At 39.7% G+C, this 27,085-nt stretch overlaps 3 protein-coding genes across 3 annotated transcripts; 1 reads left to right on the forward strand and 2 right to left on the reverse strand.

The window, feature by feature from the left end:
* Nucleotides 1-472: 472 nt before the first annotated feature.
* On the reverse strand, nucleotides 473-11,168 carry LOC145913644 (uncharacterized). Its single transcript, XM_083001375.1, has 11 exons — nucleotides 10,946-11,168; nucleotides 8,970-9,133; nucleotides 7,765-7,865; nucleotides 7,040-7,210; nucleotides 6,368-6,543; nucleotides 5,802-5,959; nucleotides 4,315-4,707; nucleotides 2,586-3,834; nucleotides 2,030-2,145; nucleotides 1,501-1,646; nucleotides 473-1,076 (listed from the first exon to the last, which is right to left on the reverse strand). The coding sequence occupies exons 1-11, from the start codon at nucleotides 11,004-11,006 to the stop codon at nucleotides 989-991; spliced, it is 2,823 nt and encodes a 940-aa protein (XP_082857501.1). The 5' UTR covers nucleotides 11,007-11,168; the 3' UTR covers nucleotides 473-988.
* Nucleotides 11,169-11,702: 534 nt separating this feature from the next.
* LOC145913861 (leucine-rich repeat-containing protein 73-like) lies at nucleotides 11,703-23,054 on the forward strand. The gene is made up of 6 exons (XM_083001624.1): nucleotides 11,703-11,720; nucleotides 20,626-20,798; nucleotides 20,974-21,128; nucleotides 21,329-21,489; nucleotides 21,735-21,961; nucleotides 22,409-23,054. The coding sequence occupies exons 2-6, from the start codon at nucleotides 20,682-20,684 to the stop codon at nucleotides 22,544-22,546; spliced, it is 798 nt and encodes a 265-aa protein (XP_082857750.1). The 5' UTR covers nucleotides 11,703-11,720; nucleotides 20,626-20,681; the 3' UTR covers nucleotides 22,547-23,054.
* Nucleotides 23,055-23,155: 101 nt separating this feature from the next.
* Nucleotides 23,156-25,762, reverse strand: LOC145914104 (uncharacterized). The gene is made up of 5 exons (XM_083001881.1): nucleotides 25,655-25,762; nucleotides 25,196-25,224; nucleotides 25,048-25,131; nucleotides 24,866-24,931; nucleotides 23,156-24,289 (listed from the first exon to the last, which is right to left on the reverse strand). Exons 1-5 carry the CDS (start codon nucleotides 25,723-25,725, stop codon nucleotides 23,430-23,432), a joined length of 1,110 nt encoding a protein of 369 aa, XP_082858007.1. The 5' UTR covers nucleotides 25,726-25,762; the 3' UTR covers nucleotides 23,156-23,429.
* Nucleotides 25,763-27,085: the final 1,323 nt, after the last annotated feature.

Raw genomic sequence — 27,085 nt, forward strand, 5'->3', positions numbered from 1 at the left:
GCGTGGTACAACCAAAATATGTACAACTTCCAGCAAATGTTTTCCAGCAAAGAGGCGTAAATTCCCAGATAGAAGTGCAACACGTGTTGTGTCTTGTCAAAACATGTTGGCAAGCCCACTGCAAGGAAATCAATATTTTGTTGCTCCCTGGTATCATTCCGTGCTAAGCGGTTGACCTCCTTTTCCGCCTCCGGGCAACTTACGATTGCAACATTGATACATTGAGTGACGTCACACTTTATCAGGAAAGTCACGTTCGTTTTGGCCTAACGTTATTTTTTAAAACCCGATAGGTTTCCAGTTGTGTATGTGTGCTGTAACGTCTAGACCTCTATTGACTTTAAGTTGCCAAATTGATAAATAATACACTGCTTAACCTACCCTCAAAAGAAGTAAGACTCGAACGTCCTATTATTTGTCACAATACATTGCTTTAAACTGGCTTTGCAGTAGCTTTTCACTAGTTAGTGGGAATACAGTTGTATTAAACAAGTAACACATTCCATCATTTGAGCATCGTTCACAAAGCAGGAATGCAACTTAACACCTTGATATCGTTGAATTAGGTGTTAATTTATGCTGAAAAATATAGATGTTAACGTTTTGCTTTGCCACTCAATTAGCGTTGATTAATAATGGTTACCATCATGGCTATATGAAAAGGTCTGTTGGTAAGATTTAGAATTTAAACACTTTGCAGTTTGTTCAAAAATCAATACAGAACGTAAGAGTGCTTGAAAAAATACGTTGCGTTAACGATACATGAGGTACTTATATGATTAATGTTCATGTTTTTTTGTGAAACTGCATAAATATGTCCCAAACCACACAAAACACACTGAAAATCATAAAAATCATAAAAAAAAACATTGTCGAATCCGGTCGAAAATAAAAACATTTTGATAAATATTAAAGATTTTCCTCCGCAATTCGACTTTGCAGAGCAGCAACACGGATAAAAACACAGACTAAGCTTTTCACAACATATCTAAGGGCAATTTGCCTCCAAGCATTGCGCTCGATCGTAGACAATCGTGTTGTTGATGCAATCAATGCTCCCGACGTTTGTTCTGCATCTGTGCGAAATCAAAGTAACATTTAAACATAAAAATATTACAACCGATCAACTTCGGTGATTGTGAGTTTTTAAAAGCTTTCGAGTTTGTTTCAACAACACATTTGTCTCGGCGAAAATGTCAACTCGCCGTTGAATTGTTGATCCAAAACGTGTTTCGACCGAAACGAAAGTGCTGTACGTATAATGATTACATGTTGCACATACAGGCTTGTGTATGTGTACGTGCGAATAATTATGGTGTTTATTTAAACCACAATTCCACTGGCGGAGAATCAATTACCAGTCGACATACGTAAACACATTTTTTAGTTTTTTGGCAACCTTCAGTACATGGAAATAACGACAATGAAATACATGAAGTTTGTTAGTATTTTGTTGTTGGTATAAAACCGCCTCCTTTACAGTTAATAAATCGAACATACCTCAGTCGAATTCTTGTCCCTTCACCACACGTGACCCTGCACGAGGTCCAATCGCTCAAGGTCGTCCACGTGGTGCAGGAATCAGATTCGCTTCCACAAGGTTTTGTTTCCACGTGGTTCCCCGAACAGCGCTCGTTGTCATCAGTCTGGATAAAGTTACAGTTTTTTTATTTAATGCTGGTGTTTCCAAGCTGGAAAATTCCTAAACCGCCATAGGTTTGACTGCGTGACCTATCATGGTGCAGTCTATTAGTTCTAATACTTTTCCTGTAAAAATTAACATGAAGACTATAGGAATTAGCCTGTGCAGGTCGGTTTAGACCGACGGATTCTTTGTCAGTATAAGTTCAAGTGATTAAATAAGTATTAGTTTCTACAGACAGATCAAATTAAAGGCGCATTTAAGTTGCCTGGGATTACAGAATATAATGTGTTTTCAAGTGTTAAGAAATCAGTAGGTTTTTGTCTTCTCGTTTTGTGCGCTTCTATTGCTGGTTAGAGTCGGAAAATCCCTTTTTTCTCTACTTACCAAACCCGACTCCCCAAAGCAGTATCTTCTCCGCGTCTTTACTCCAATTCCGCAACTTCTGGAGCAATCTGAGTATTCTGTCCATCCCATCCAAGCGTAAAACTCACCAGCAGATTCTGAACGTAAGGATGCATAGGTGTGTACTGGGTGTGTATGTGTAACCAATGTAGTTGAATATTAACTACTGTTGAGTCCTGTTAGTCATAGTACCAAACACATTACAATCCAACAGAATTTCGTTGTGTGATTTACGACACTGATCAGCATTTTGGTGATTTTGACGCTTGGGTAAAATGATTCGGCAAATGAGCAATAAGAGGTTTGCCTTCAGGCGAAAACATATACTCATACAAATTGTACAGAAGAAAATGAGGCTTAATGATCAGAAAGTTGCAGACCGTGGACACTTCTTTGCCTTGTGCAATGTAATCTAGGTCTAAATAGTGTGTACTGTATGGAAACTCAAACAAATATGCTGTAGCAGTCAACCCCGATCAACACAGTCGATTTCTGCAGTCTTACATCATACTTATTGTATGTAATGTTGTAAACCCACCTGAGCATGGCCGGTTGCTGCAGCTCGACGACCGCAAACCCGGTTGCCCTTTGAACATGTCCTGACAAACCTCGACCGGAAGAGAAACCTTGCTCGTTCCCCGGAAGACGCATTCTCGCATCCTCATCCTGCTCCCTGATCCACAGGTTGAGGAGCAGTCTCCCCAGGATCCCCATTGTTCCCACGTTGCCCAGGTAACTGACGTCATGCCTGGACAAAGACCCCGTTTGCACGTCCTCGTATCCAACCAAGTCCCGTTACAAACACTAGGGTCGGCCTTTAATCCGTTCTCTATGCAGAGTTTGCGTCTCGTCTGTACTCCTGTTCCGCATGTGTGCGAGCACTCCTCCCAACGTCCCCACTCGGTGAGGAACACGCAGTCCTTCCTCAAGCAACTCTGCAGTTTGCTGCTTTTTCCCCGACAACGATGCGGCTCGACGGGATTCTCGTTATCCAAACACACACGGTGGAGGATCTGGTTGCCAGGGGTTCCGCACTCCGCTCTGCAACCTCCGTACGCACTCCAGTGACCCCAGTGAGCACAGACATCACCTTCACATGACCTTTCTTCGCTCCCTTTACCATCGCAGAGAAAGTCGTCCAACGTGGTGTATTTGTACAAGCACTTTCGCTTACGCTTCTGAATTCCCTTCCCACATTCGCGGGAGCACGAACCCCATTCGTCCCATCTTCCCCAAGCCCTGGAACAACTTCCTGTGCAAGTCTCCAAATCCACACGCCTTCCTTCACACGGCTCATGGGACGAATACACTCGTCTCAAGCTTGAGTCGACGTAACAAGATCGTTCTCTCGTTCTCACTCCGTTGCCACAACTCACTTGGCATTCGCCCCAGTTACCCCAGGGTCCCCAAACGTCATTGGTTGGGGCGGAATATTCGGGTGGGGTTGGAAGAGTGGCAACCTCTGGCTCTGTCTGCGTCATAGGTGGTGGTGTGCCGGGTATCAGTAGAGGAAACGGATCACTACCGTTTCTTTGTTGTACAAATGCGAGCAACTCTAGGGGAAGTTCAGGATAATCCGGGTTCAAGTTCGCCCCCTCTTCGTCTGGACGACTTGAAGGCAGGGTGAAGGGGTTCGGGACTGTACCTTGGGGCTGATGGGCAGCCTGCGTTGGTCCACTGGTTGAAAATGGGGTATAGAAGTCCAGAGGATCCAAATTTCCAAGAGGTCTACCAGGGTTTATCTGTTGCGCTGTCGGAGGTGTTGTCACAATAGTCGGATCTTGCAGCTGAGAAATAGTATTAGGCTGTATTAGTTGAGTTGGATAATTCCACGAAAGGCAAAAACTACGTCACAAGGTCAAGTTCAAAAGCAAATACGTCAGGATTGTTTTGGTTAATGTAAGATTATTTTCTCTCCCTATAACGAACCAGAGTAATATATTTATTATTTCCGCAGAATTTAAATTGATTTAAAACCTTGTCATTAGATTTATGACATTTTCATAATTACGAAATTCCAGTGACATTGAACTGTAAAACATTTTATAAATGTTTCATGCTAGTATAAATTAGACAAACAGTGTTTATGAACTGAATTTTGTACGGTAACTGACGTTTTAAAGTTGCAACCGAAAACGTACACTGAAATAACATTACATTTATCACAATGCTGAAAAAGTCGGATGGTTGACTAAATAATAAAATCTGTCCTTTGCGACGGTCTTCTAAAATAACTTTGTAGCAGAGAAAAATGTTAAGAACTCAACTCTTTTAGCTTGGTAGCACCAGACTCTCTCGCAACATCCGTGCGTTTTCCTCGACAAGTCCGGCATCCCCGGCATAGTGACGGAGAAGTAAGGACAATTGAGATTTGGGAGCGGGGGAGCGTTGATCAAAGCTGCTTGCTGTGTTCCGGAGGAGCGGAAGAGGTTGAGGATTGTAGTCAAAGCTGATCCTGTCCGGAAAGTTGAGGTGCCAAACTCAGGTTGAAGTTGGGATGGGATCGGTTGGGCTGATCGGGTTGTGGATAATATGGAGTTTGGGACGATATAGGAGATGTCGACGCAACATCCGAGGAAGTGGCATTTCGCGATCTTGTTTGCCACCGTCGCGTTTTCAACATCATCAAGCATGCAGGGAAGTCGGCTGTGGACTGGGGCCTGGCGAAACATAGAAATAGTAAACCGGTGAACTTACCGATAAGTTTTTCTATGTGATAGGGCAAAAATGCCAGTGAGACTATTCATGACTCAAATCAAATCAAAATAATTTCTATTTTACGGAAAAAAACTACCATACGCGGATGAACAAGAAATATAAAATGTTTTGGGCACCGATAAAATCATAGAGGTTATAACAGCGTAAAGGCCGGTAAAATGTTGCCAATACTGTTGCGAAAAACGCGGGTTTTCGTTATTCATGAAGTACCGAAAGTTTCCGCCCATATTTCAGAAAAATGCTCCCTTTGAATGTGAACGGCCAAAGTATCATCGATAGCCTACAGACTGCTAAGACTGGTATATATTTAGAAACCTGTCAAAATGATGGTTGCACTTGCGTCGCGGCCTAAGTGCAGCCTTTCCAAACAAGATTCTAACCATTAGTTTGCGTGGCCTGGGGGTATTTTAGCTCCCTAGACGTTTGCGCTCAATCGCTCAAACTGACGTAGATGCGCGGTGAAGGCGCGTGATATTTGGTTAAGTGTGCGTCGTTACAAGGCCGAAGTTGAACTTGGTCGGTTCGTCTCGGAATGCAGGATGTGATGATTCTGATTGCTGTGGGTGCAATCTGCCAGCAATGCTACAGGCGTAGTAGTGTGGAATGTAGGGCGTTTACTTTTAAACTTGGCTTGCAAATGTTAAGGTTAAATTTGTTTGTTTAGCGCTTAGACGTTTCTATCGCAAATGTTTTCCGATATTACTGTAAAAACCCAACGTAAAAGGATCAAAGCAAACCCAGAGGGATTTAATTGTACAAACATCCTCTTAGATGTGCTTTCGTTTTATTTAGTTTCCAACCTACTACAAATCTTCACCGATCCCACTTTTTTTTAATTTTTTGACAAATTTCAGTGATGGTCTCTCTACGTAACGTTTGACTGCCCAAAAAATACTAACATTCCCAAACAATGACATGATAATAATAAGATAAACACAATAACAAAGGAAAACAATATACTGACATTTGTGTTGTAAACTTTGGGTTTTGCAGGCTTAACTCAGCCTCGGAAAAACCTACAACCATAGGCTCTTACATTGGAACACTGGGTTTCCTCAAAAGTTTGCGCGACGAGTTCCGGGTAGGACGAGTCCCCGATCCGAACCTGACTCCCGAAGTTCCGCGGATAGTGACAAGTCTCTCTTCCGTCGTCATAGCAACAGCCTCTCAGCCGACACTCGCCTCTCTTGATTCCTGCGGTCATAAGTGGTTGGAATTTACTTGGGCAATTTTAAAAAACGCTGTGGTTTGTCAAAAAGAAGCCAATAATCATTGCAGACAGTATAGTGTAAACTGTTTCAACCAATAACATCTCATCAAGTTGCAGTTTGTGTTTCGAGAAGAATGTCGTAACGGGAGTTGTGGTGTAGATTTAATTACAGAGAGTCTCTCCATATGATAAACATGGGGTCAGATAAACAGTGTATTTGTGAAGCTATCACCAACTATCGGACCCAAACGTTTGTCGTTGATACCGCCTTGCTTTTTAGCTGACAAGATTGTTGGAATTCACACCATAGCTGCGCTGATGAGACCTATTAGGCTAAAACAGTGACCCTGTATGCAGTTCACTATTAAAAAAAACATTCAATGTGTTTTTACCTCTCCATCCACAAATGGGGCCCTGGACTGAGATGAGATTGGAGATTGAACATTGACTGAATGCAACGTTCAGGTACCCACTGCTGTTGATTGTCCGTTCCAAAAGAGTCACCACAAAAGATTGTAAGAATGGATTCCACTGCTGGGCAGCGGGGAAGGCACTTTTTGCCATCTGCCTGTAATGTTTAAACTGCCGTATTAGCGCTGGGCATATTGTCGCTGGAATTATGGTTGAGTCTTTGTTGTTTTAGTTTCTATTTAGTTAGTTGAATAACTGAGCTGTTGTTTTGGCTTTTTGTCTGTGCCTGTTACATATTGTGTCACCACATCAATTCTCATTGTTGCAAGTAATGAACGCAAATGAACGAGCAGTAAAATGGCCTCATGGAGAAAATCTTTTCAGTGAATCGTAATCAAGTGGATCAATATTTGGTTATAACAAATTTGTCGCAAAGAGTGGCAGGCGATCAGTGTGCCAACTTTAATTAATAAAAATCAACAGAAATATTAGTTTCGACAGGACAGCATCGTCAGTTTCTGTACTTTATTAAATAGAATCTTCAATTTATTTATAGTAGAAATTAATCCGGACACCTTTGGGCGTTGATGAGGTGTTCCACGTAAAGACTTATGCATCAATTTACTGCAACGAGTTTGCCAACTACAACTCACCGAAAGCCTGTTGAAGTTGGTCCGTGATAACAAACAGGTACCGCGCGTAGATAAGTTGCCCCATACAACTTCTTGTACTGATAAAGCTCCTGATCAAAACAACACGTAGGGTCTGTGAAGCATTCGTTGGATTGAGACTCAGCCCTTGGGTTGTATGCGTTGCATCTGGTCCTGTAAAATGAACAAGTATTTGTAAATCGAACTAATAATTCATTGTATTTGCGTGGTTCCACGAGGGTGGCTATTTTGTTTGCAAATAACACGGCGCATTGCATCATACGGAGATGTCAGTGATGGTGTGAAGTGTCATACACGTCTTAGTTTTAATCAGGGGTTTTCAATCGTTTATGCTCAGCTACACAATTTGCAAAAAATGATTTATGTGCGACCCCTTAAAGGAAATATCCTTTACTTGTAAAACAAACACTGCATTACCAAATAATAGCCTTAAATCGTGACATTTATCCCCTATTAGATCATTATCCCATAAGTGGTTTTGGCACGGGCAAGATTTAATGTTAATACCTATCTATATTACATAGATTTTCGATATAGACGCGCCGTGCCTTGGATTTTATTTACAAGCCAAAGTATTTTGGCCGCAAATAACACCTCAGTAATATCAAAGAAATAAAATTAAACGAACAACGCATGATAAATATACTGGGAGAGTGATTGTAAATGAGTTCTGTGTGGGTTTAATGTTGATATTAACTCAATTTCACCTGAAACAAAACGGAACATCAACTGGACACGTGGCATATTGGTCGATAATGGGATTCGATTGTTGCTGTTGATTTCCCAGCACCGCGTTCAGCAAAAGATTCTGTCACAAAAATAGATTCAGTTTACAAAACATTTACAGTAAGTTTAACTTCCCAAAAATGCGTAAAAATAAAATATAAAGATAATCAGCGTCTGTATATTTTCATAGGCATATTATTTTCGCCTTGATTGCACAACCTGTATAGTTTTGTAACATTTTACCAACGTATAAAAATTCGTCATATTGCGTTTTGATTGGCAGCAAATGAATTTGGTAGGTTTAGCTGTTTGTTGAAAATAATCTACTATTTAAATGTACTATTATTCCCTCTATAGATGCCCATGGTTTTGACGTGTTTCTATTACGTTTTGTGGTAACATTTCTATCGGCAAAACCACAGATCCCCCTTTACCAAATCCCGACATTATATCGATATCGGAGTATCGCCGGCGGTTTGAGACTTCAAAAGACCGGAAAGGTCACCCAACACCAAGCGGATTAAATATAGAGTTCGAAATTGAGTGACCGTATGAGGTCGGTTTGTGTGTGCATTGTAAACAGTTTTCATCTACCGCTATATCACGAACACCAGCAATTCGCTGAAGACGAGATATATGCCGACAAACTCGTTCGATCCCACGCATCTAACCTAAGTAATGAAGTGTTTGATGTTAAACAGAACATGAAGTTTCTGGTAAGTTTGCTAAAGAATGTGTTTTGATTCATGATCGTAACACATTGGTGGCCCTGTCACTGTCCTCTTTCTAAGTTTGCAGGCTTTGCAACCCAGGCATTGTGTTTTTTTTTCTACCAACATTTACACCGACTTTAGGTCCTAAAAAATGCAAATATTATGAAATTATCATTGTGTGTTCACCAATGCGACGCCTGAGCCATCTGATGCAGATTTAGATTAATTTTGTGGCTAAATTCTTTGAACGTTATTTAATTATTTGGATAAAAACACATATGCTCCAACGCTGTTTTTAGTATGTTAACAAACACATTGGGTTGCAGATCAAACAAAAAAAGTATGAAAAAATATGATATTATAGAGATGCTGGAACAGCCACAAACCTGCTATATGTTACTTAATTCTACATGAACTTTTAAGAATATGAGTATGTAAATTGGTAAAAACATAGGCCTGATTCTGGTACTTACTGAAGCTAAACCCGTAAACGTAGGTACGGCGTTCCGTGTTGCTGGTACATTGGATGGGTTGGATGGCGGGGACGGAGTACCGCTGTTAATTGGAAAAAATGGATTCGCTCCATTTGTTGAAGTAAAAAATCTTCCTATGTCGTTATTCTCTGCTCTCGTATACTCTACAAAAGAACATTTTTTTCTTTCTCTACAATCTTAGTAGGCAATAGGCACTAAGATCTACAATCTTAGTAGGCATTAGCTAGAAGTCGAATTAAGGAATAAAGAGCTGCACAATGGTTATAACACGAGGAATATTTGTTAGTGTGAGTAAAAACACTTTCAACACTTGTATTTTAGAATCCAGCAATAGCTGTTGTTTCAACGATCGAACAACAAAGAATTCTCCTTCGGAAAACTCCAAACATGGTGCGCCCTTGTCTTGTATGTATATTTCACCCGACACGTTTCAGTCAAGTTTATTTTAATACACAGAGTGCGTCACAGAGACATGAGTGCGGTGGTGTCGAAGATATCTTTCAACCGCAGATATCCTGTATATCCACAACAGGTCCCTGTGCTTACCACATAAGGCGCAAGGCAAACATAAACAGCAACAAGCTCAAAGCGCCAAACACGAACCGTTATGTAATCGATAAGTGTTCAAATAACTTATAACGATAATGGCAACCAGACATCCGAAAATAATCAAAAACGCATCACCATCGTGCTTTGTTTGTTTTTAGCTTCAAAGACAATTTTACATTGCAAACGTGATTTTGTTCTAATGGGTTGATCGCATTGTTTAAGATTAAGATATAATGAAGATTTTTATTCATCTGGTTAATATTAATCTTCTCATGATCAGACAGCAATGAAACAACCCAAACCGGCACGGTATGAGACAAATATTATCATGCCATCGCTGTTTGTGAGGTCAAGTTACCAATTCTCGCCCTGGGCAAATAATTGCCACTAATAACCGAACGGGATTACTGGGCGCCAACTCTTAAAAGGCGGCGGCAGTACCAGAGTGGTCAATTTGAGACTAATCGAAGGAGTTACGTTTGTGCGCAAACCAGAAACATGTTAAACCAACCTAAATCTCATGAAGCTAAACATGACAGTTGGTATGTTGAGATTGACGTTTTGCGCGCACATTCGCAAACACTCTGGATAATCCCACTTTGACACTTTCCGGTGACAACTTTCACACGATCAAGTTAATGATGACGTAACTACTGATGGTACTGTGACGTACCAACCAACAAAAACGATTCCGGGTATGTGTATATGATTTGCGATAATTTGGGAATTTTTTACAAATTAACTTTATGTAATAGGACACAAAGCACCATAAAAAATGTGTGATAAAAGCTCGTTTGCATCCTCTTGACAAAAATGTTTCTGTAAAATATAATGATAGGAACAGATACAATTCCTTCTTTCTAAATACAGCAAGTATATTTGAGACGATTATTTTACGAAGTACGCTAAGCAAAGCCTTCTATGCCCAAAATATCACGCCATAACCACAAAAATGCAAGCAGAGAGTTAGTCACATCATAATTATTGACATGTCACCAGACAAAGATTTCAAAGCGGATTCATCGCTTTGTCGAGTACTTCAGTTTGTCGTGGGTTGGTCAAAGTTTCTTCAATAACTTCCTCGCCACAGAGTGCCTTCAGCCAAAGCATTAACCACTAATTGGTGCGCCAATGAAGTGCAATAATTTTAATTCCTTTCTGCCACAATTGCGAAATGGAACAGCATAGTTATCGCGATTCTTTTCTGCTTCCCTTTCTTTCCCGTAGTATGATGTGTCTTATTTGTATGTCAGGTGAAACTGGCTAATTTAGCACAATTTGGCCATCATTTGCCAACGCCCAGATCCACCATACACCAATTCGGAATGCATTACTGCCAACAAAGACTCTTTTCGCATAAGTTACAAACACTTTTATATTGGTGTGGTTTTGTACAACAAACTTACCTGGCGTTTGAAGAAAGACGCAGGCAATGACACAAAACTTGATATAAAACGGAACAAGCATGGCTTCTTTTTCCTTTTTGATGCTTACATCCAAAGTTTTATTCACTTTAGAACATCTTCTAACAAATTTCCAGAGGCTAGGCGTTAAAATGCTTTTGTCTTGACCCACTTTCCTCAGCAGTATCGATTTGAAACTAAGGCTTCGACCAACAAGCTATAAATGTTTACCTGAAAGTGAAATAATCCTCGTTAATCGTGAGAGAAACATTTTACACAACAACAGATTATCTGTCTCAGTGGAAACGACGCGCTCTCCGACTGGCTTAGGCTTCGCAGCTAAACGTCAACTTTTGCCTCAAAGCAATTCGCCATTTTCACGATTTCACAAACGAAAAAAGTTGTCTACGTTTTTCCGACAGCGGCGCTTTCGCAGAAAAGGTGATTTGTTTGTTTGGTTTTGGCATAACTTTGGCATCCAAATGGGCTGTTGTTATTTGTTTTGTGTTTTAAAAATTGAGTGATTTTGCAGAAATTTATAGGTTGGTATATTGTTAAAGTAAAAATGAACAGTTGCTGTGATTAGTTGAAAACATATGTAAAATATAATTAATCTCAATAACATTATTTATCTTACTTATGTAAATACTTTTGCAACAAAAAGTGGAAACATAAAAATATTAAATGGGCGAAGATTATTTTGTTAAAAGTGGTGTGGACTTCAAATGTGTACGTTAAAGTTCCGACGTTTTTTGCAGACAAAAAAACAAAACGAAAAGTTACCACCCTCATTCTGGCAGAATTCTGGCAGAATAATTTTGCAAATTTGCCACATTCTACAAGGTACAACAGGCATTTACTCAAAAATTGTTTTTTATGGATTAGAATCAAATTACAGAGATGAGCAAGCAGATCAAACCTCAAAAAACATTTAAACAACATTTTCCGCAGCTGTATCAATCAAAAAAATTGCGAATTAAAAAAATCGCCTGGTTTTGCGAATCAGCATAATGGCGGTATGCGAAAAACTAGTCTAATACAAAGAATTCTGCTCGGCGTTCTTGCAATAGGTGCCAATATTGACCAATATCAAGAGAACGGAAATTTAATTCTCTACAACATGCAATTAACAAATTTGAAATTAAGGTGCCGGATGACCTTCAAATCGCCCATTGAAGACGACCCGCTTTGAGCGAATCAGCAGCGTAATGGCGTAATGTCGGCATGCGAAAAACTTCCCTATTAAAACAATTCTGCTCGGCGTTCTAGCAATAGGTGCCAATATTGACCAATATCAAGAGAACGGAAATTTAATTCTCTACAACATGCAATTAACAAATTTGAAATTAAGGTGCCGGATGACCTTCAAATCGCCCATTGAAGACGACCCGCTTTGAGCGAATCAGCAGCGTAATGGCGTAATGTCGGCATGCGAAAAACTTCCCTATTAAAACAATTCTGCTCGGCGTTCTAGCAATAGGTGCCAATATTGACCAATATCAAGAGAACGGAAATTTAATTCTCTACAACATGCAATTAACAAATTTGAAATTAAGGTGCCGGATGACCTTCAAATCGCCCATTGAAGACGACCCGCTTTGAGCGAATCAGCAGCGTAATGGCGTAATGTCGGCATGCGAAAAACTTCCCTATTAAAACAATTCTGCTCGGCGTTCTAGCAATAGGTGCCAATATTGACCAATATCAAGAGAACGGAAATTTAATTCTCTACAACATGCAATTAACAAATTTGAAATTAAGGTGCCGGATGACCTTCAAATCGCCCATTGAAGACGACCCGCTTTAAGCGAATCAGCAGCGTAATGGCGTAATGTCGGCATGCGAAAAACTTCCCTATTAAAACAATTCTGCTCGGCGTTCTAGCAATAGGTGCCAATATTGACCAATATCAAGAGAACGGAAATTTAATTCTCTACAACATGCAATTAACAAATTTGAAATTAAGGTGCAGGATGACCTTCAAATCGCCCATTGAAGACGACCCGCTTTGAGCGAATCAGCAGCGTAATGGCGTAATGTCGGCATGCGAAAAACTTCCCTATTAAAACAATTCTGCTCGGCGTTCTAGCAATAGGTGCCAATATTGACCAATATCAAGAGAACGGAAATTTAATTCTCTACAACATGCAATTAACAAATTTGAAATTAAGGTGCCGGATGACCTTCAAATCGCCCATTGAAGACGACCTGCTTTGAGCGAATCAGCAGCATAATGGCGTAATGTCGGCATGCGAAAAACTTCCCTATTAAAACAATTCTGCTCGGCGTTCTAGCAATAGGTGCCAATATTGACCAATATCAAGAGAACGGAAATTTAATTCTCTACAACATGCAATTAACAAATTTGAAATTAAGGTGCCGGATGACCTTCAAATCGCCCATTGAAGACGACCCGCTTTGAGCGAATCAGCAGCGTAATGGCGTAATGTCAATAAAAACTTCCTTATTACAACAATTCTGCTCGGCGTTCTTGTAGTAGGTGCCAATATTGACCAATATCAAGAGAACGGAAACTTAATCAGGTAGAATATCTATTCACAATGTAAAGGAGTTGTCACCCTGTTTCCTAATAGTGGGAAAGGTTTTCTATATTCCCAAATTATCGCCCGATACCTTTGCTAAACATGGACTACAAGATCTCCTTAAAAGTCGACAACGCAAGATACGTGGTTTTCTATCGAAGGACCGACACGGCTTCCAACCGCACCGATATATAGGGTCAAATATCCGGTTTCTGTTCGACATTATCGACATTAGGGACCATTACCATGTTTCCACATAGGCCTACATGCAAATTTTCAACACCATATTTCTTGGAATCGTTTGACATAGAACGTGGCCAAAATGACCCACTCTCCTTAACTTTGTTCGTGGTCTGCATGAATAAAAGTCATCCCTGTTTGCATTGTTTTTACAAAAGGTTCGGATACTGATTTCTCAAAAATCTTAAAAAAATAATTGAATTAAACTTTCTCCCTTCCCTGAAAAAGCCAACATAGTTATGAACCTTTGGGCGACCAGAGGAATAACCCTTATCGGGAAGATAACTATAGCCATAATAGGAAAGAAATAAAAGCGTTACCATATCTTAAATTTTGCATGGGCGGGGGTATGATAGATAATGAGAATCATATGTTGCCTCTTAATTTAAAGCGCTGTTATCCAAACCTTTTAACCAAACAAAACCAATCTCCAAACACGATTTCTGCACCAAAACAGATTTGAGGTGCTCTTAAATTCGTCGGTTGTTCCATAGCAAAATATTGAAGACTCTTATTTCTTTGTAAACCTTACATTGTGTCAAAAGTATGGCGATGTCAATAATATGTCCTCATCAACGTCAATGCGTCATAAGGGACAAACAAAAAGAAAGGCAATCTTCGACCAAAACGAATTTCAATGCCAGGACCAAACTTTATTTTATCAAAATAGGACTAAAGACCGCATATCAGCAACTCTATTAAAATAGTTTTGCCCGCGAGGATTGCCCGTCTTGTACTCCTGCGTCATAGAGATTCTCAGTTTCGTCACAAGGCAACCGGTGATGCATTGGAGTCAATTTTCTGGTTGAATGAGCAAGAAGTCACGTGGTGTAGCCGGGGCGATTTTCAGCGTGTTTGGTGCAGTTTTAGTGCATTTTTTGTTTTAATAGGGAAGTTTTTCGCATGCCGACATTACGCCAATACGCTGCTGATTCGCTCAAAGCGGGTCGTCTTCAATGGGCGATTTGAAGGTCATCCGGCACCTTAATTTCAAATTTGTTAATTGCATGTTGTAGAGAATTAAATTTCCGTTCTCCTGATATTGGTCAATATTGGCACCTATTGCCAGAACGCCGAGCAGAATTGTTTTAATAGGGAAGTTTTTCGCATGCCGACATTACGCCATTACGCTGCTGATTCGCTCAAAGCGGGTCGTCTTCAATGGGCGATTTGAAGGTCATCCGGCACCTTAATTTCAAATTTGTTAATTGCATGTTGTAGAGAATTAAATTTCCGTTCTCTTGATATTGGTCAATATTGGCACCTATTGCTAGAACGCCGAGCAGAATTGTTTTAATAGGGAAGTTTTTCGCATGCCGACATTACGCCATTAAGCTGCTGATTCGCTCAAAGCGGGTCGTCTTCAATGGGCGATTTGAAGGTCATCCGGCACCTTAATTTCAAATTTGTTAATTGCATGTTGTAGAGAATTAAATTTCCGTTCTCTTGATATTGGTCAATATTGGCACCTATTGCTAGAACGCCGAGCAGAATTGTTTTAATAGGGAAGTTTTTCGTATGCCGACATTACGCCATTACGCTGCTGATTCGCTCAAAGCGGGTCGTCTTCAATGGGCGATTTGAAGGTCATTCGGCACCTTAATTTCAAATTTGTTAATTGCATGTTGTAGAGAATTAAATTTCCGTTCTCTTGATATTGGTCAATATTGGCACCTATTGCTAGAACGCCGAGCAGAATTGTTTTAATAGGGAAGTTTTTCGCATGCCGACATTACGCCATTACGCTGCTGATTCGCTCAAAGCGGGTCGTCTTCAATGGGCGATTTGAAGGTCATCCGGCACCTTAATTTCAAATTTGTTAATTGCATGTTGTAGAGAATTAAATTTCCGTTCTCTTGATATTGGTCAATATTGGCACCTATTGCTAGAACGCCGAGCAGAATTGTTTTAATAGGGAAGTTTTTCGCATGCCGACATTACGCCATTACGCTGCTGATTCGCTCAAAGCGGGTCGTCTTCAATGGGCGATTTGAAGGTCATCCGGCACCTTAATTTCAAATTTGTTAATTGCATGTTGTAGAGAATTAAATTTCCGTTCTCTTGATATTGGTCAATATTGGCACCTATTGCTAGAACGCCGAGCAGAATTGTTTTAATAGGGAAGTTTTTCGCATGCCGACATTACGCCATTACGCTGCTGATTCGCTCAAAGCGGGTCGTCTTCAATGGGCGATTTGAAGGTCATCCGGCACCTTAATTTCAAATTTGTTAATTGCATGTTGTAGAGAATTAAATTTCCGTTCTCTTGATATTGGTCAATATTGGCACCTATTGCTAGAACGCCGAGCAGAATTGTTTTAATAGGGAAGTTTTTCGCATGCCGACATTACGCCATTACGCTGCTGATTCGCTCAAAGCGGGTCGTCTTCAGTGGGCGATTTGAAGGTCATCCGGCACCTTAATTTCAAATTTGTTAATTGCATGTTGTAGAGAATTAAATTTCCGTTCTCTTGATATTAGTCAATATTGGCACCTATTGCTAGAACGCCGAGCAGAATTGTTTTAATAGGGAAGTTTTTCGCATGCCGACATTACGCCATTACGCTGCTGATTCGCTCAAAGCGGGTCGTCTTCAATGGGCGATTTGAAGGTCATCCGGCACCTTAATTTCAAATTTGTTAATTGCATGTTGTAGAGAATTAAATTTCCGTTCTCCTGATATTGGTCAATATTGGCACCTATTGCCAGAACGCCGAGCAGAATTGTTTTAATAGGGAAGTTTTTCGCATGCCGACATTACGCCATTACGCTGCTGATTCGCTCAAAGCGGGTCGTCTTCAATGGGCGATTTGAAGGTCATCCGGCACCTTAATTTCAAATTTGTTAATTGCATGTTGTAGAGAATTAAATTTCCGTTCTCTTGATATTGGTCAATATTGGCACCTATTGCTAGAACGCCGAGCAGAATTGTTTTAATAGGGAAGTTTTTCGCATGCCGACATTACGCCATTAAGCTGCTGATTCGCTCAAAGCGGGTCGTCTTCAATGGGCGATTTGAAGGTCATCCGGCACCTTAATTTCAAATTTGTTAATTGCATGTTGTAGAGAATTAAATTTCCGTTCTCTTGATATTGGTCAATATTGGCACCTATTGCTAGAACGCCGAGCAGAATTGTTTTAATAGGGAAGTTTTTCGTATGCCGACATTACGCCATTACGCTGCTGATTCGCTCAAAGCGGGTCGTCTTCAATGGGCGATTTGAAGGTCATTCGGCACCTTAATTTCAAATTTGTTAATTGCATGTTGTAGAGAATTAAATTTCCGTTCTCTTGATATTGGTCAATATTGGCACCTATTGCTAGAACGCCGAGCAGAATTGTTTTAATAGGGAAGTTTTTCGCATGCCGACATTACGCCATTACGCTGCTGATTCGCTCAAAGCGGGTCGTCTTCAATGGGCGATTTGAAGGTCATCCGGCACCTTAATTTCAAATTTGTTAATTGCATGTTGTAGAGAATTAAATTTCCGTTCTCCTGATATTGGTCAATATTGGCACCTATTGCCAGAACGCCGAGCAGAATTGTTTTAATAGGGAAGTTTTTCGCATGCCGACATTACGCCATTACGCTGCTGATTCGCTCAAAGCGGGTCGTCTTCAATGGGCGATTTGAAGGTCATCCGGCACCTTAATTTCAAATTTGTTAATTGCATGTTGTAGAGAATTAAATTTCCGTTCTCTTGATATTGGTCAATATTGGCACCTATTGCTAGAACGCCGAGCAGAATTGTTTTAATAGGGAAGTTTTTCGCATGCCGACATTACGCCATTAAGCTGCTGATTCGCTCAAAGCGGGTCGTCTTCAATGGGCGATTTGAAGGTCATCCGGCACCTTAATTTCAAATTTGTTAATTGCATGTTGTAGAGAATTAAATTTCCGTTCTCTTGATATTGGTCAATATTGGCACCTATTGCTAGAACGCCGAGCAGAATTGTTTTAATAGGGAAGTTTTTCGTATGCCGACATTACGCCATTACGCTGCTGATTCGCTCAAAGCGGGTCGTCTTCAATGGGCGATTTGAAGGTCATTCGGCACCTTAATTTCAAATTTGTTAATTGCATGTTGTAGAGAATTAAATTTCCGTTCTCTTGATATTGGTCAATATTGGCACCTATTGCTAGAACGCCGAGCAGAATTGTTTTAATAGGGAAGTTTTTCGCATGCCGACATTACGCCATTACGCTGCTGATTCGCTCAAAGCGGGTCGTCTTCAATGGGCGATTTGAAGGTCATCCGGCACCTTAATTTCAAATTTGTTAATTGCATGTTGTAGAGAATTAAATTTCCGTTCTCTTGATATTGGTCAATATTGGCACCTATTGCTAGAACGCCGAGCAGAATTGTTTTAATAGGGAAGTTTTTCGCATGCCGACATTACGCCATTACGCTGCTGATTCGCTCAAAGCGGGTCGTCTTCAATGGGCGATTTGAAGGTCATCCGGCACCTTAATTTCAAATTTGTTAATTGCATGTTGTAGAGAATTAAATTTCCGTTCTCTTGATATTGGTCAATATTGGCACCTATTGCTAGAACGCCGAGCAGAATTGTTTTAATAGGGAAGTTTTTCGCATGCCGACATTACGCCATTACGCTGCTGATTCGCTCAAAGCGGGTCGTCTTCAATGGGCGATTTGAAGGTCATCCGGCACCTTAATTTCAAATTTGTTAATTGCATGTTGTAGAGAATTAAATTTCCGTTCTCTTGATATTGGTCAATATTGGCACCTATTGCTAGAACGCCGAGCAGAATTGTTTTAATAGGGAAGTTTTTCGCATGCCGACATTACGCCATTACGCTGCTGATTCGCTCAAAGCGGGTCGTCTTCAGTGGGCGATTTGAAGGTCATCCGGCACCTTAATTTCAAATTTGTTAATTGCATGTTGTAGAGAATTAAATTTCCGTTCTCTTGATATTAGTCAATATTGGCACCTATTGCTAGAACGCCGAGCAGAATTGTTTTAATAGGGAAGTTTTTCGCATGCCGACATTACGCCATTACGCTGCTGATTCGCTCAAAGCGGGTCGTCTTCAATGGGCGATTTGAAGGTCATCCGGCACCTTAATTTCAAATTTGTTAATTGCATGTTGTAGAGAATTAAATTTCCGTTCTCTTGATATTGGTCAATATTGGCACCTATTGCTAGAACGCCGAGCAGAATTGTTTTAATAGGGAAGTTTTTCGCATGCCGACATTACGCCATTACGCTGCTGATTCGCTCAAAGCGGGTCGTCTTCAATGGGCGATTTGAAGGTCATCCGGCACCTTAATTTCAAATTTGTTAATTGCATGTTGTAGAGAATTAAATTTCCGTTCTCTTGATATTGGTCAATATTGACACCTATTGCTAGAACGCCGAGCAGAATTGTTTTAATAGGGAAGTTTTTCGCATGCCGACATTACGCCATTACGCTGCTGATTCGCTCAAAGCGGGTCGTCTTCAATGGGCGATTTGAAGGTCATCCGGCACCTTAATTTCAAATTTGTTAATTGCATGTTGTAGAGAATTAAATTTCCGTTCTCTTGATATTGGTCAATATTGGCATCTATTGCTAGAACGCCGAGCAGAATTGTTTTAATAGGGAAGTTTTTCGCATGCCGACATTACGCCATTATGCTGCTGATTCGCTCAAAGCAGGTCGTCTTCAATGGGCGATTTGAAGGTCATCCGGCACCTTAATTTCGAATTTGTTAATTGCATGTTGTAGAGAATTAAATTTCCGTTCTCTTGATATTGGTCAATATTGGCACCTATTGCCAGAACGCCGAGCAGAATTGTTTTAATAGGGAAGTTTTTCGCATGCCGACATTACGCCATTACGCTGCTGATTCGCTCAAAGCGGGTCGTCTTCAATGGGCGATTTGAAGGTCATCCGGCACCTTAATTTCAAATTTGTTAATTGCATGTTGTAGAGAATTAAATTTCCGTTCTCTTGATATTGGTCAATATTGGCACCTATTGCTAGAACGCCGAGCAGAATTGTTTTAATAGGGAAGTTTTTCGCATGCCGACATTACGCCATTATGCTGCTGATTCGCTCAAAGCGGGTCGTCTTCAATGGACGATTTGAAAGTCATCCGGCACCTTAATTTCAAATTTGTTAATTGCATGTTGTAGAGAATTAAATTTCCGTTCTCTTGATATTAGTCAATATTGGCACCTATTGCTAGAACGCCGAGCAGAATTGTTTTAAAAGGGAAGTTTTTCCCATGCCGACATTACGCCATTATGCTGCTGATTCGCTCAAAGCGGGTCGTCTTCAATGGGCGATTTGAAGGTCATCCGGCACCTTAATTTCAAATTTGTTAATTGCATGTTGTAGAAAATTAAATTTCCGTTCTCTTGATATTGGTCAATATTGGCACCTATTGCTAGAACGCCGAGCAGAATTGTTTTAATAGGGAAGTTTTTCGCATGCCGACATTACGCCATTATGCTGCTGATTCGCTCAAAGCGGGTCGTCTTCAATGGGCGATTTGAAGGTCATCCGGCACCTTAATTTCAAATTTGTTAATTGCATGTTGTAGAGAATTAAATTTCCGTTCTCTTGATATTGGTCAATATTGGCACCTATTGCAAGAACGCCGAGCAGAATTCTTTGTATTAGACTAGTTTTTCGCATACCGCCATTATGCTGATTCGCAAAACCAGGCGATTTTTTTAATTCGCGATTTTTTTGATTGATACAGCTGCGGAAAATGTTGTTTAAATGTTTTTTGAGGTTTGATCTGCTTGCTCATCTCTGTAATTTGATTCTAATCCAAAAAAACAATTTTTGAGTAAATGCCTGTTGTACCTTGTAGAATGTGGCAAATTTGCAAAATTATTCTGCCAGAATTCTGCCAGAATGAGGGTGGTGAAAAGTTTCATGTTGAGTTTGCGTTTCGAGTTTGCGAAATTTGTAAGTTTAAAGCATTGTTTATCGCAACATCATGTTAAATGGTGTAATCCAAATATGCGGCGAAAGGCTTACACAAGAAGAAATGAAGGAAATATGTTCATCTGTAAGAAACCACCAAGTTACTCTGCTATCACTTCGTAAATGCAAGGTGGGCTAATTGCAAGTTTCGGTTTAGTTAAAACCAAAACAAATACTATTGTCTCTATACATTAACCTACAAAGGTACTTCCAATTGTCGTGCACGTTGATACAAAACATCTTATGATATATTTATTGAGTCTTTCATTCTAATTCACTTTCAAAAACACTTTTATTTGATTAAGATGGAAAACAATGATTTTGCTCGTCTGACGAGATCTGTTGGTAAAACAACTTCACTTATTCAACTTAACCTCAACCTTGGTGTTGTTTCAACACATGAAAGAGCTTTGCTTCTCGCTGATGCTCTAAACCTGAACAGATCAATTCAATCTCTGTTGTAAGTTGCACTTTTTGTTGTTTTAACAACAAAAGGTTGAGTTAGGATTAGTAAATCAAGAACATAAACTTATCTACCAGAACTCACCAAAAACATTAAGTTTATTTTGTTTTTCGCATAACTACTTCTGATGTAATGCAAAGTACAATTCATATTTTCCATTCTGAAACTAGAAAGAGAAAAGAAATATTTATTTGTAGTTTGCATGGAAACTTACTTGGTGAAAAAGGTTTCGCGTTACTCTCCAAATCATTGGCTCTGCATCCGTCCATTGTTAACCTTGATGTGGGAGATTGTCAGTTAACAGATACTTGTGCGAAGATGATATGCAGTCTTCTGCCACCAGATGGCGCAAGATCAGGTAGATAAAGTGTGCGAAAAAGTTTGGTTTAAACGAAATCAGTGAAAATATAGGAGAGAGCTTGACAATTTTTTTGGGTTGCAAAGAGTTGACCAAATGCACACAAAATACTAAATTTCCTTGTACTATTTTACATACACGTTCAGGCATGTATGTATCTAAGTTTTTGTCATTTCATCAAAATTACTGTTCATAACATTTTTAAATTAATCATCAAATAAAACCTCACATATTTCTTTCCAAAGGTTTGAGAGAACTTGTGCTAAGTTCAAATCCCAGCATCTCTCAGACCGGATGGTCGACAATATTCTGTGCCATTGCCGCAAGTTCATGTTTGCGATCGTTGAGCGTTGATTACAACCCTGCTATTGGAGATATTGGAGCAAGAATGGCGGCTGTTGTTTTGGCCGGGAGTCGGACCTTAGAACATCTTGACTTGGAGGCATGCGGTGTCACCAATGCAGCAGCTAAAGTGAGCATTTTGTGAAGATAATGTACAGCCTGCAAAATAGATCTTATCAATGTGTGTGAATATTTGGTCTTACTTGAGCAGCTTGGTGACTGTTAATATTGTCAGTTAAATAGCTTTGGTTCATTAAAAAAACTATTTCTTGATGAAAGAAGTCAGTTCCTAATTGTTTGATGATAAAATATCTTACATAGTTACAATTCTGATAACAAGAAGAATCACCCGTAATTTGTCAGATTTCTGAGGTTGCCAACAAACTTTGGAATACTTTTGGGGGCCAGACTTAACAGAATTATGCTCTTGTTGTTAATATACATCATGAATTGTGGTAGTTCTAGATGCATTCCAATTTTGTTGGGAGATTTACTGTAAAATCTCGCCATGCATAAACTTTTACATGTTTGAAAACACCAGTATTACCACAAATGAAGTTGCCATTAAATTCTTCAGGTGTTTCTCGATCTACTTGAAAACTTCCCCACTCCATTACAAGAGTTGTTGCTCACGGGAAACCAGGTTTCAAAGAAGTTGATCGACGATATCAAGTCTTCTTTGAAGATCAACCAATCTTCTGAAGATGATGAATAAGTCTAAATGTGTTACCTCACCTACCTGACACATAGTTTAGTGCACACCACTTTCATCACCTTAGGGTTATAGATTAAAATACTTACTTTTTTAGTTTAATCCCTCATTGTATGTTTTTGACACGGTTGCTTTCATCAACATAGTATTTTAGTTTATTTTTCTAGTTTAACTCTTCATTGTAAGCTTTACTATGTTTTTAATTTTTCTGACTAACTTGCGTAAAATCAAGTCATTTTAAACATTGACGTAGTGCAGTTGTTTTGTCACTTTACTTGTAGTTTATATGTTGTGTAGTTAGAAATTTTATGATAACATATCACATTGCCAACATTTCATTGCAGTTTTTTTTATACATTTCAAGTGGGATTACATGTTATCACTGCTATTGGCTTTTGCAAATCTTGAGTGGGTTTTTTATTGCACTGCAATTTTTTTTTGTATTATTTTAATGCTGTGACACAAGTTATTGGTGCTTACCTAAATGATACTGTGACCATTACATACAACAGTAGCTCGATTCCAAAGTTGTGTATTTTATTTTCAACTTACAGGACGATAAAAGGTTTCAAACATCAGAGGTTGAGTAAGGTGAAAAGTTCACTCAAGGCAACACTTAGTGGCATGAAATGTAACAGTGGAAGTTATTGAAGTTTGTGGCAACGCGCTTTGTTCAATTTGTTGAGGACATACAGTGACGTCAATATTTGAAGTGTGAACTTTCCTGAAGGTTTAGAGGTAAAAATGATCGGTTGATCCCAAAACGGTTTGTACATGGTTTTTTGTGGGCACGTTTTGTAAATGCAGGAAAACAGAACAATTCAAAACAACGCAGCACTAAAATAAATAGATCTGTCACAAAAGTAGAGAACCTTGTTCCAACCCCTCAGTGATTCGAAAGACTGGTGGCGCGTTTTCGAATCCTGTACAAGATGCTGTTACTCCTGCGGCTCAATCGAATGCTGGCGTTCTTATCTTCGGCACACTCGAAATCACCCGCCTTTTCCTTACAAGCAGCGGCTTCCTTGAATGTCTGTGAGGCCTCTGTATACCGGAACGTGTTGTAGTAAGTGACCGCCAGATTATGTAAACACATCCCGTAAATCCTGTGCTGTTTTGCCTCCGATCCGAATTCCCGCTGCAGGATTTCCAGAGCTGATTTGAGGGAATTTTCTTCGTTTTGAAGGTCGCCGACGAGACTATCCACGTGGGAGATATTGAATTCACACCATGCCGCTCTCATGACGGCGAATTTGGAATCTGGAATCGATAGGTTGCTGACCTTGTCTTTCAGGTCACGCATGACCGGTATTACGTGACATTGCACCTGTTGAGCGTATTTGGACCTCGGGTTGTTGACAATCTGTGAGCACACGTTGCGCATTCCAAGTACGCAGCTGCTAATTTCAAGTCCAATCTTCTCTTGGTCCGGTTCTGTGTGCTCGTATAGCGTAGCTGCGATGCGGTAGAACAGCAAAGCCTCGAAGCAACAATCACTTTGGGCTGACAAACGCTCAGCAAAAGCTTTGACGTCACTGGCACTTGCGTCAACGTACTTGATGATGAGGTTCGCGATGTCCACGCAAACGGTGGTGGCTTCTTCGAAATGATTTGTTTTGACACAACAAACGTTGAAGCGAACCAGAAACATGGCTTCTCGAAGCTGGCTCCTCAACTTGTATTTGTTTGACATTAGGTTGTAAGCTTTGTGGTAAGAACCCTTTCTTACAAGTGACGAGGCTTCATCTGTGAATAGGGAAGAAATTCGTTAGCGGTCCCGTGATACATGCGTTCCGAAAGAATTTGCGTTCCGGAAGAATTTAACGGCTTGTGTAACTTAAACTTTCTCAAAAAGAAAATAATGAGAACCTAAATTTAGATATTTTTTTCATTTATTTAAGAAATCACACCTGGTATACAAAAGCACAAATGAAATTCAATTGTTGTGAATTCAAAAAAGCATTTTTTACTTTCACTATTGAACATTATAGGTGATGTCACATTCGGTCACGTGATGACACATAGAGATCAGATGAGTACTGGGTAGTTTGCGAACGCAACAACAACTAAGCCAATAATATGAATTGTGCAGTGTAAGCTGCACTGATGAGACCTTTTAGGTCGAAAACAGTGGCAATATGTCTGCAGCTTACACAATTCATATTATTGGCTCCACTTTGCTCAAACTATGTAAATGTTGAGAAGGAATGACTTCTGTACCGAATGTTTTAGCTTTGGATTGTGCATTACCTTCACGTGATGAGGAATTGATTTCGACAAGATAATGAGTCAAAGGCTTCCAGGTAAAAAATGCTTTCTTACCCTTCATCGTGAATACTTTCTCCAGTTTGGGCTTGACTGGTGTTGGAATAACTGGGTAGTCCACAGCTAAATATGGATGGAATGATTAAAGCGTTTGACAAACAAGGCAACCTGTCGCGACCTTAGTGCATGACTCAATGCCATAGGACAAAAAACAAAATGCTAATGAAGTTCTGATTCACCTTGTGGTGAAGGCGTGTAAATCAAATTTGATGACGGCCTTGAGGTTTCTGGACCACTGTTATTCGAAGTGTACGAAATGCTGTCTGTCAAACAACGCAAATTCACTTTTATTATTTAGAATAAACGAATTATGAAAATGCAACTTACCAACATGGTCGGCGTGAAGGCCAATGGACCTGATGTAAAACAAATTATTATACATAGTTGTTAAGATCGGTTACTAAGTATTTGTTGGCTAATAAACTTTTAGGAGATTTCGATAAACTTTCATTGTGATATGAAATAATTTTACTTCTTTTCCGTCCTGGGTGCAATTCTGCAATCAACGTGGTTATAAACCGACGTAGATCACATTCAGGCAAAAGCTGGACTTTCGTTTGCACGCAAAAACTTTTTTAACATTACTTTGTGTTGATTATATTTGACTTTTCCCTTTGGATTGTGAGATTTTTACGTGCGACTGATCACAAGTTTTCGATGTAATTATCCACATAACATGCTCTGTCATAAAACTACTACCCGTTACTGGAACTGGAAGTTGGTCACTAATGCGTTTCCCTGGAAACAGTTTACGCCATTTTTGCAAATACATGTTGCCATACCAACCTGTGATCTTCATGTTTGACGACCAGGTTCAAGTTCAGGTGAACGGGGGTCGTTGGGGTCTCCTTCGCCATTCAATTGTTAAAAGTTTTAGAAATAATACCTTATTTGCTGCAAAAATGTCATAATGTTGAAACAAGAAAGTGTTTTTAAACTTCTTGGGTTGTCGCCCGCAAAAAATTTAGATGCTTCAAGGCGTAACAACCTTTAAAATTTGCTCTTTGAATTTCTACACATAACCAATAGCTTTGAAAACAAGAGTTTTCCGCCTTCTTAAATGAGATCAGCTGTGTTGGAACCAAAAATCCGAAATCTTTCATCACTAAAGACATTTTAAAAATCAAAATCACGTTCAAAACATAACGCTTATGTTGTTGTAACTTGCTGCAATAGATTAACACCCACCTGCTGCGGCTAAACAACACACAAACTGTGTCCATAACATACTGCAATGCATCACCTACGTTTCCTGAAGCCGGTTTTTGTAAGTAGGCATGAAACTCATGATTCATGCTCGTCCGCCTGGAGCACGCAATGGTAATGCAACGACACTGGTACATTCATTCACTGATTATGTCACACCTATATTGAAACAAACATATCAATGGTGAAACCTATAATTCTATGGGAAATATGCATTTTTTCCATTATATTTTACTTACTTTTACGTCATTTGCCAATTTAATCAAATCGTCTGTGGTTTATGGTTCAGATCCTTGAAGTAGTGAACGCCAAGATACAATTTAAATCAAACCCAAGCATTTTTATTTTGCAGAAATAGTTATTCGCAGTTGGACAATGTCATGCTGGGCACAAACAAAACCATGAAGATTATTGAGTCAGGAGCCCTTGTGAAAGTGATTTTCTAACGAAAAATCACCGTCTATCGTGGGCACTGCATGCAGTGTGTCGTACTGGAGGGGATGGATTGCGACAAGTTGCATAAGACGTTATGGGTGGTCATCCAATCGAACCAATACTTTAAACCAATAAGTGCAAACCGAATAGACCAATACTTCGAAGTAACCAAGAGATATTTTTTCTGTTCATAGTTTTTACATTACATGAAAACTAATGCAAATATACGGTGCAAAATAAAGCGTATAATTCTGAAAATGAATGCCTATGCCATTGCCAAATATATGGTGTTACATGCAAATATAATATTACATCAGCAGCTATTTATATGGTAACGAATGGCGCTCGAAGTACTAAGCAGCATGAATCATAAACTACGTCTCTTTCTTGTCTTGAAACAGTTTTCTATGTAAATCACATTGCAATATTCATATTTTTCGAACGTCACGTTTTTCGGCCAAAGGTAGTTGCAGGGTGAGACATAAGAACAACACACTTGCTTGTAGCGACATAATATGTTGTAAGGATGTACCGTCGCGGGTTGTGTTAATTTCAGTGCGTGTTGCCTTTTTCTTG

The sequence above is a fragment of the Ascidia mentula genome, chromosome 9 (genome assembly GCF_947561715.1).
Source record: "Ascidia mentula chromosome 9, kaAscMent1.1, whole genome shotgun sequence".
Classification (NCBI taxonomy): domain Eukaryota; kingdom Metazoa; phylum Chordata; class Ascidiacea; order Phlebobranchia; family Ascidiidae; genus Ascidia; species Ascidia mentula.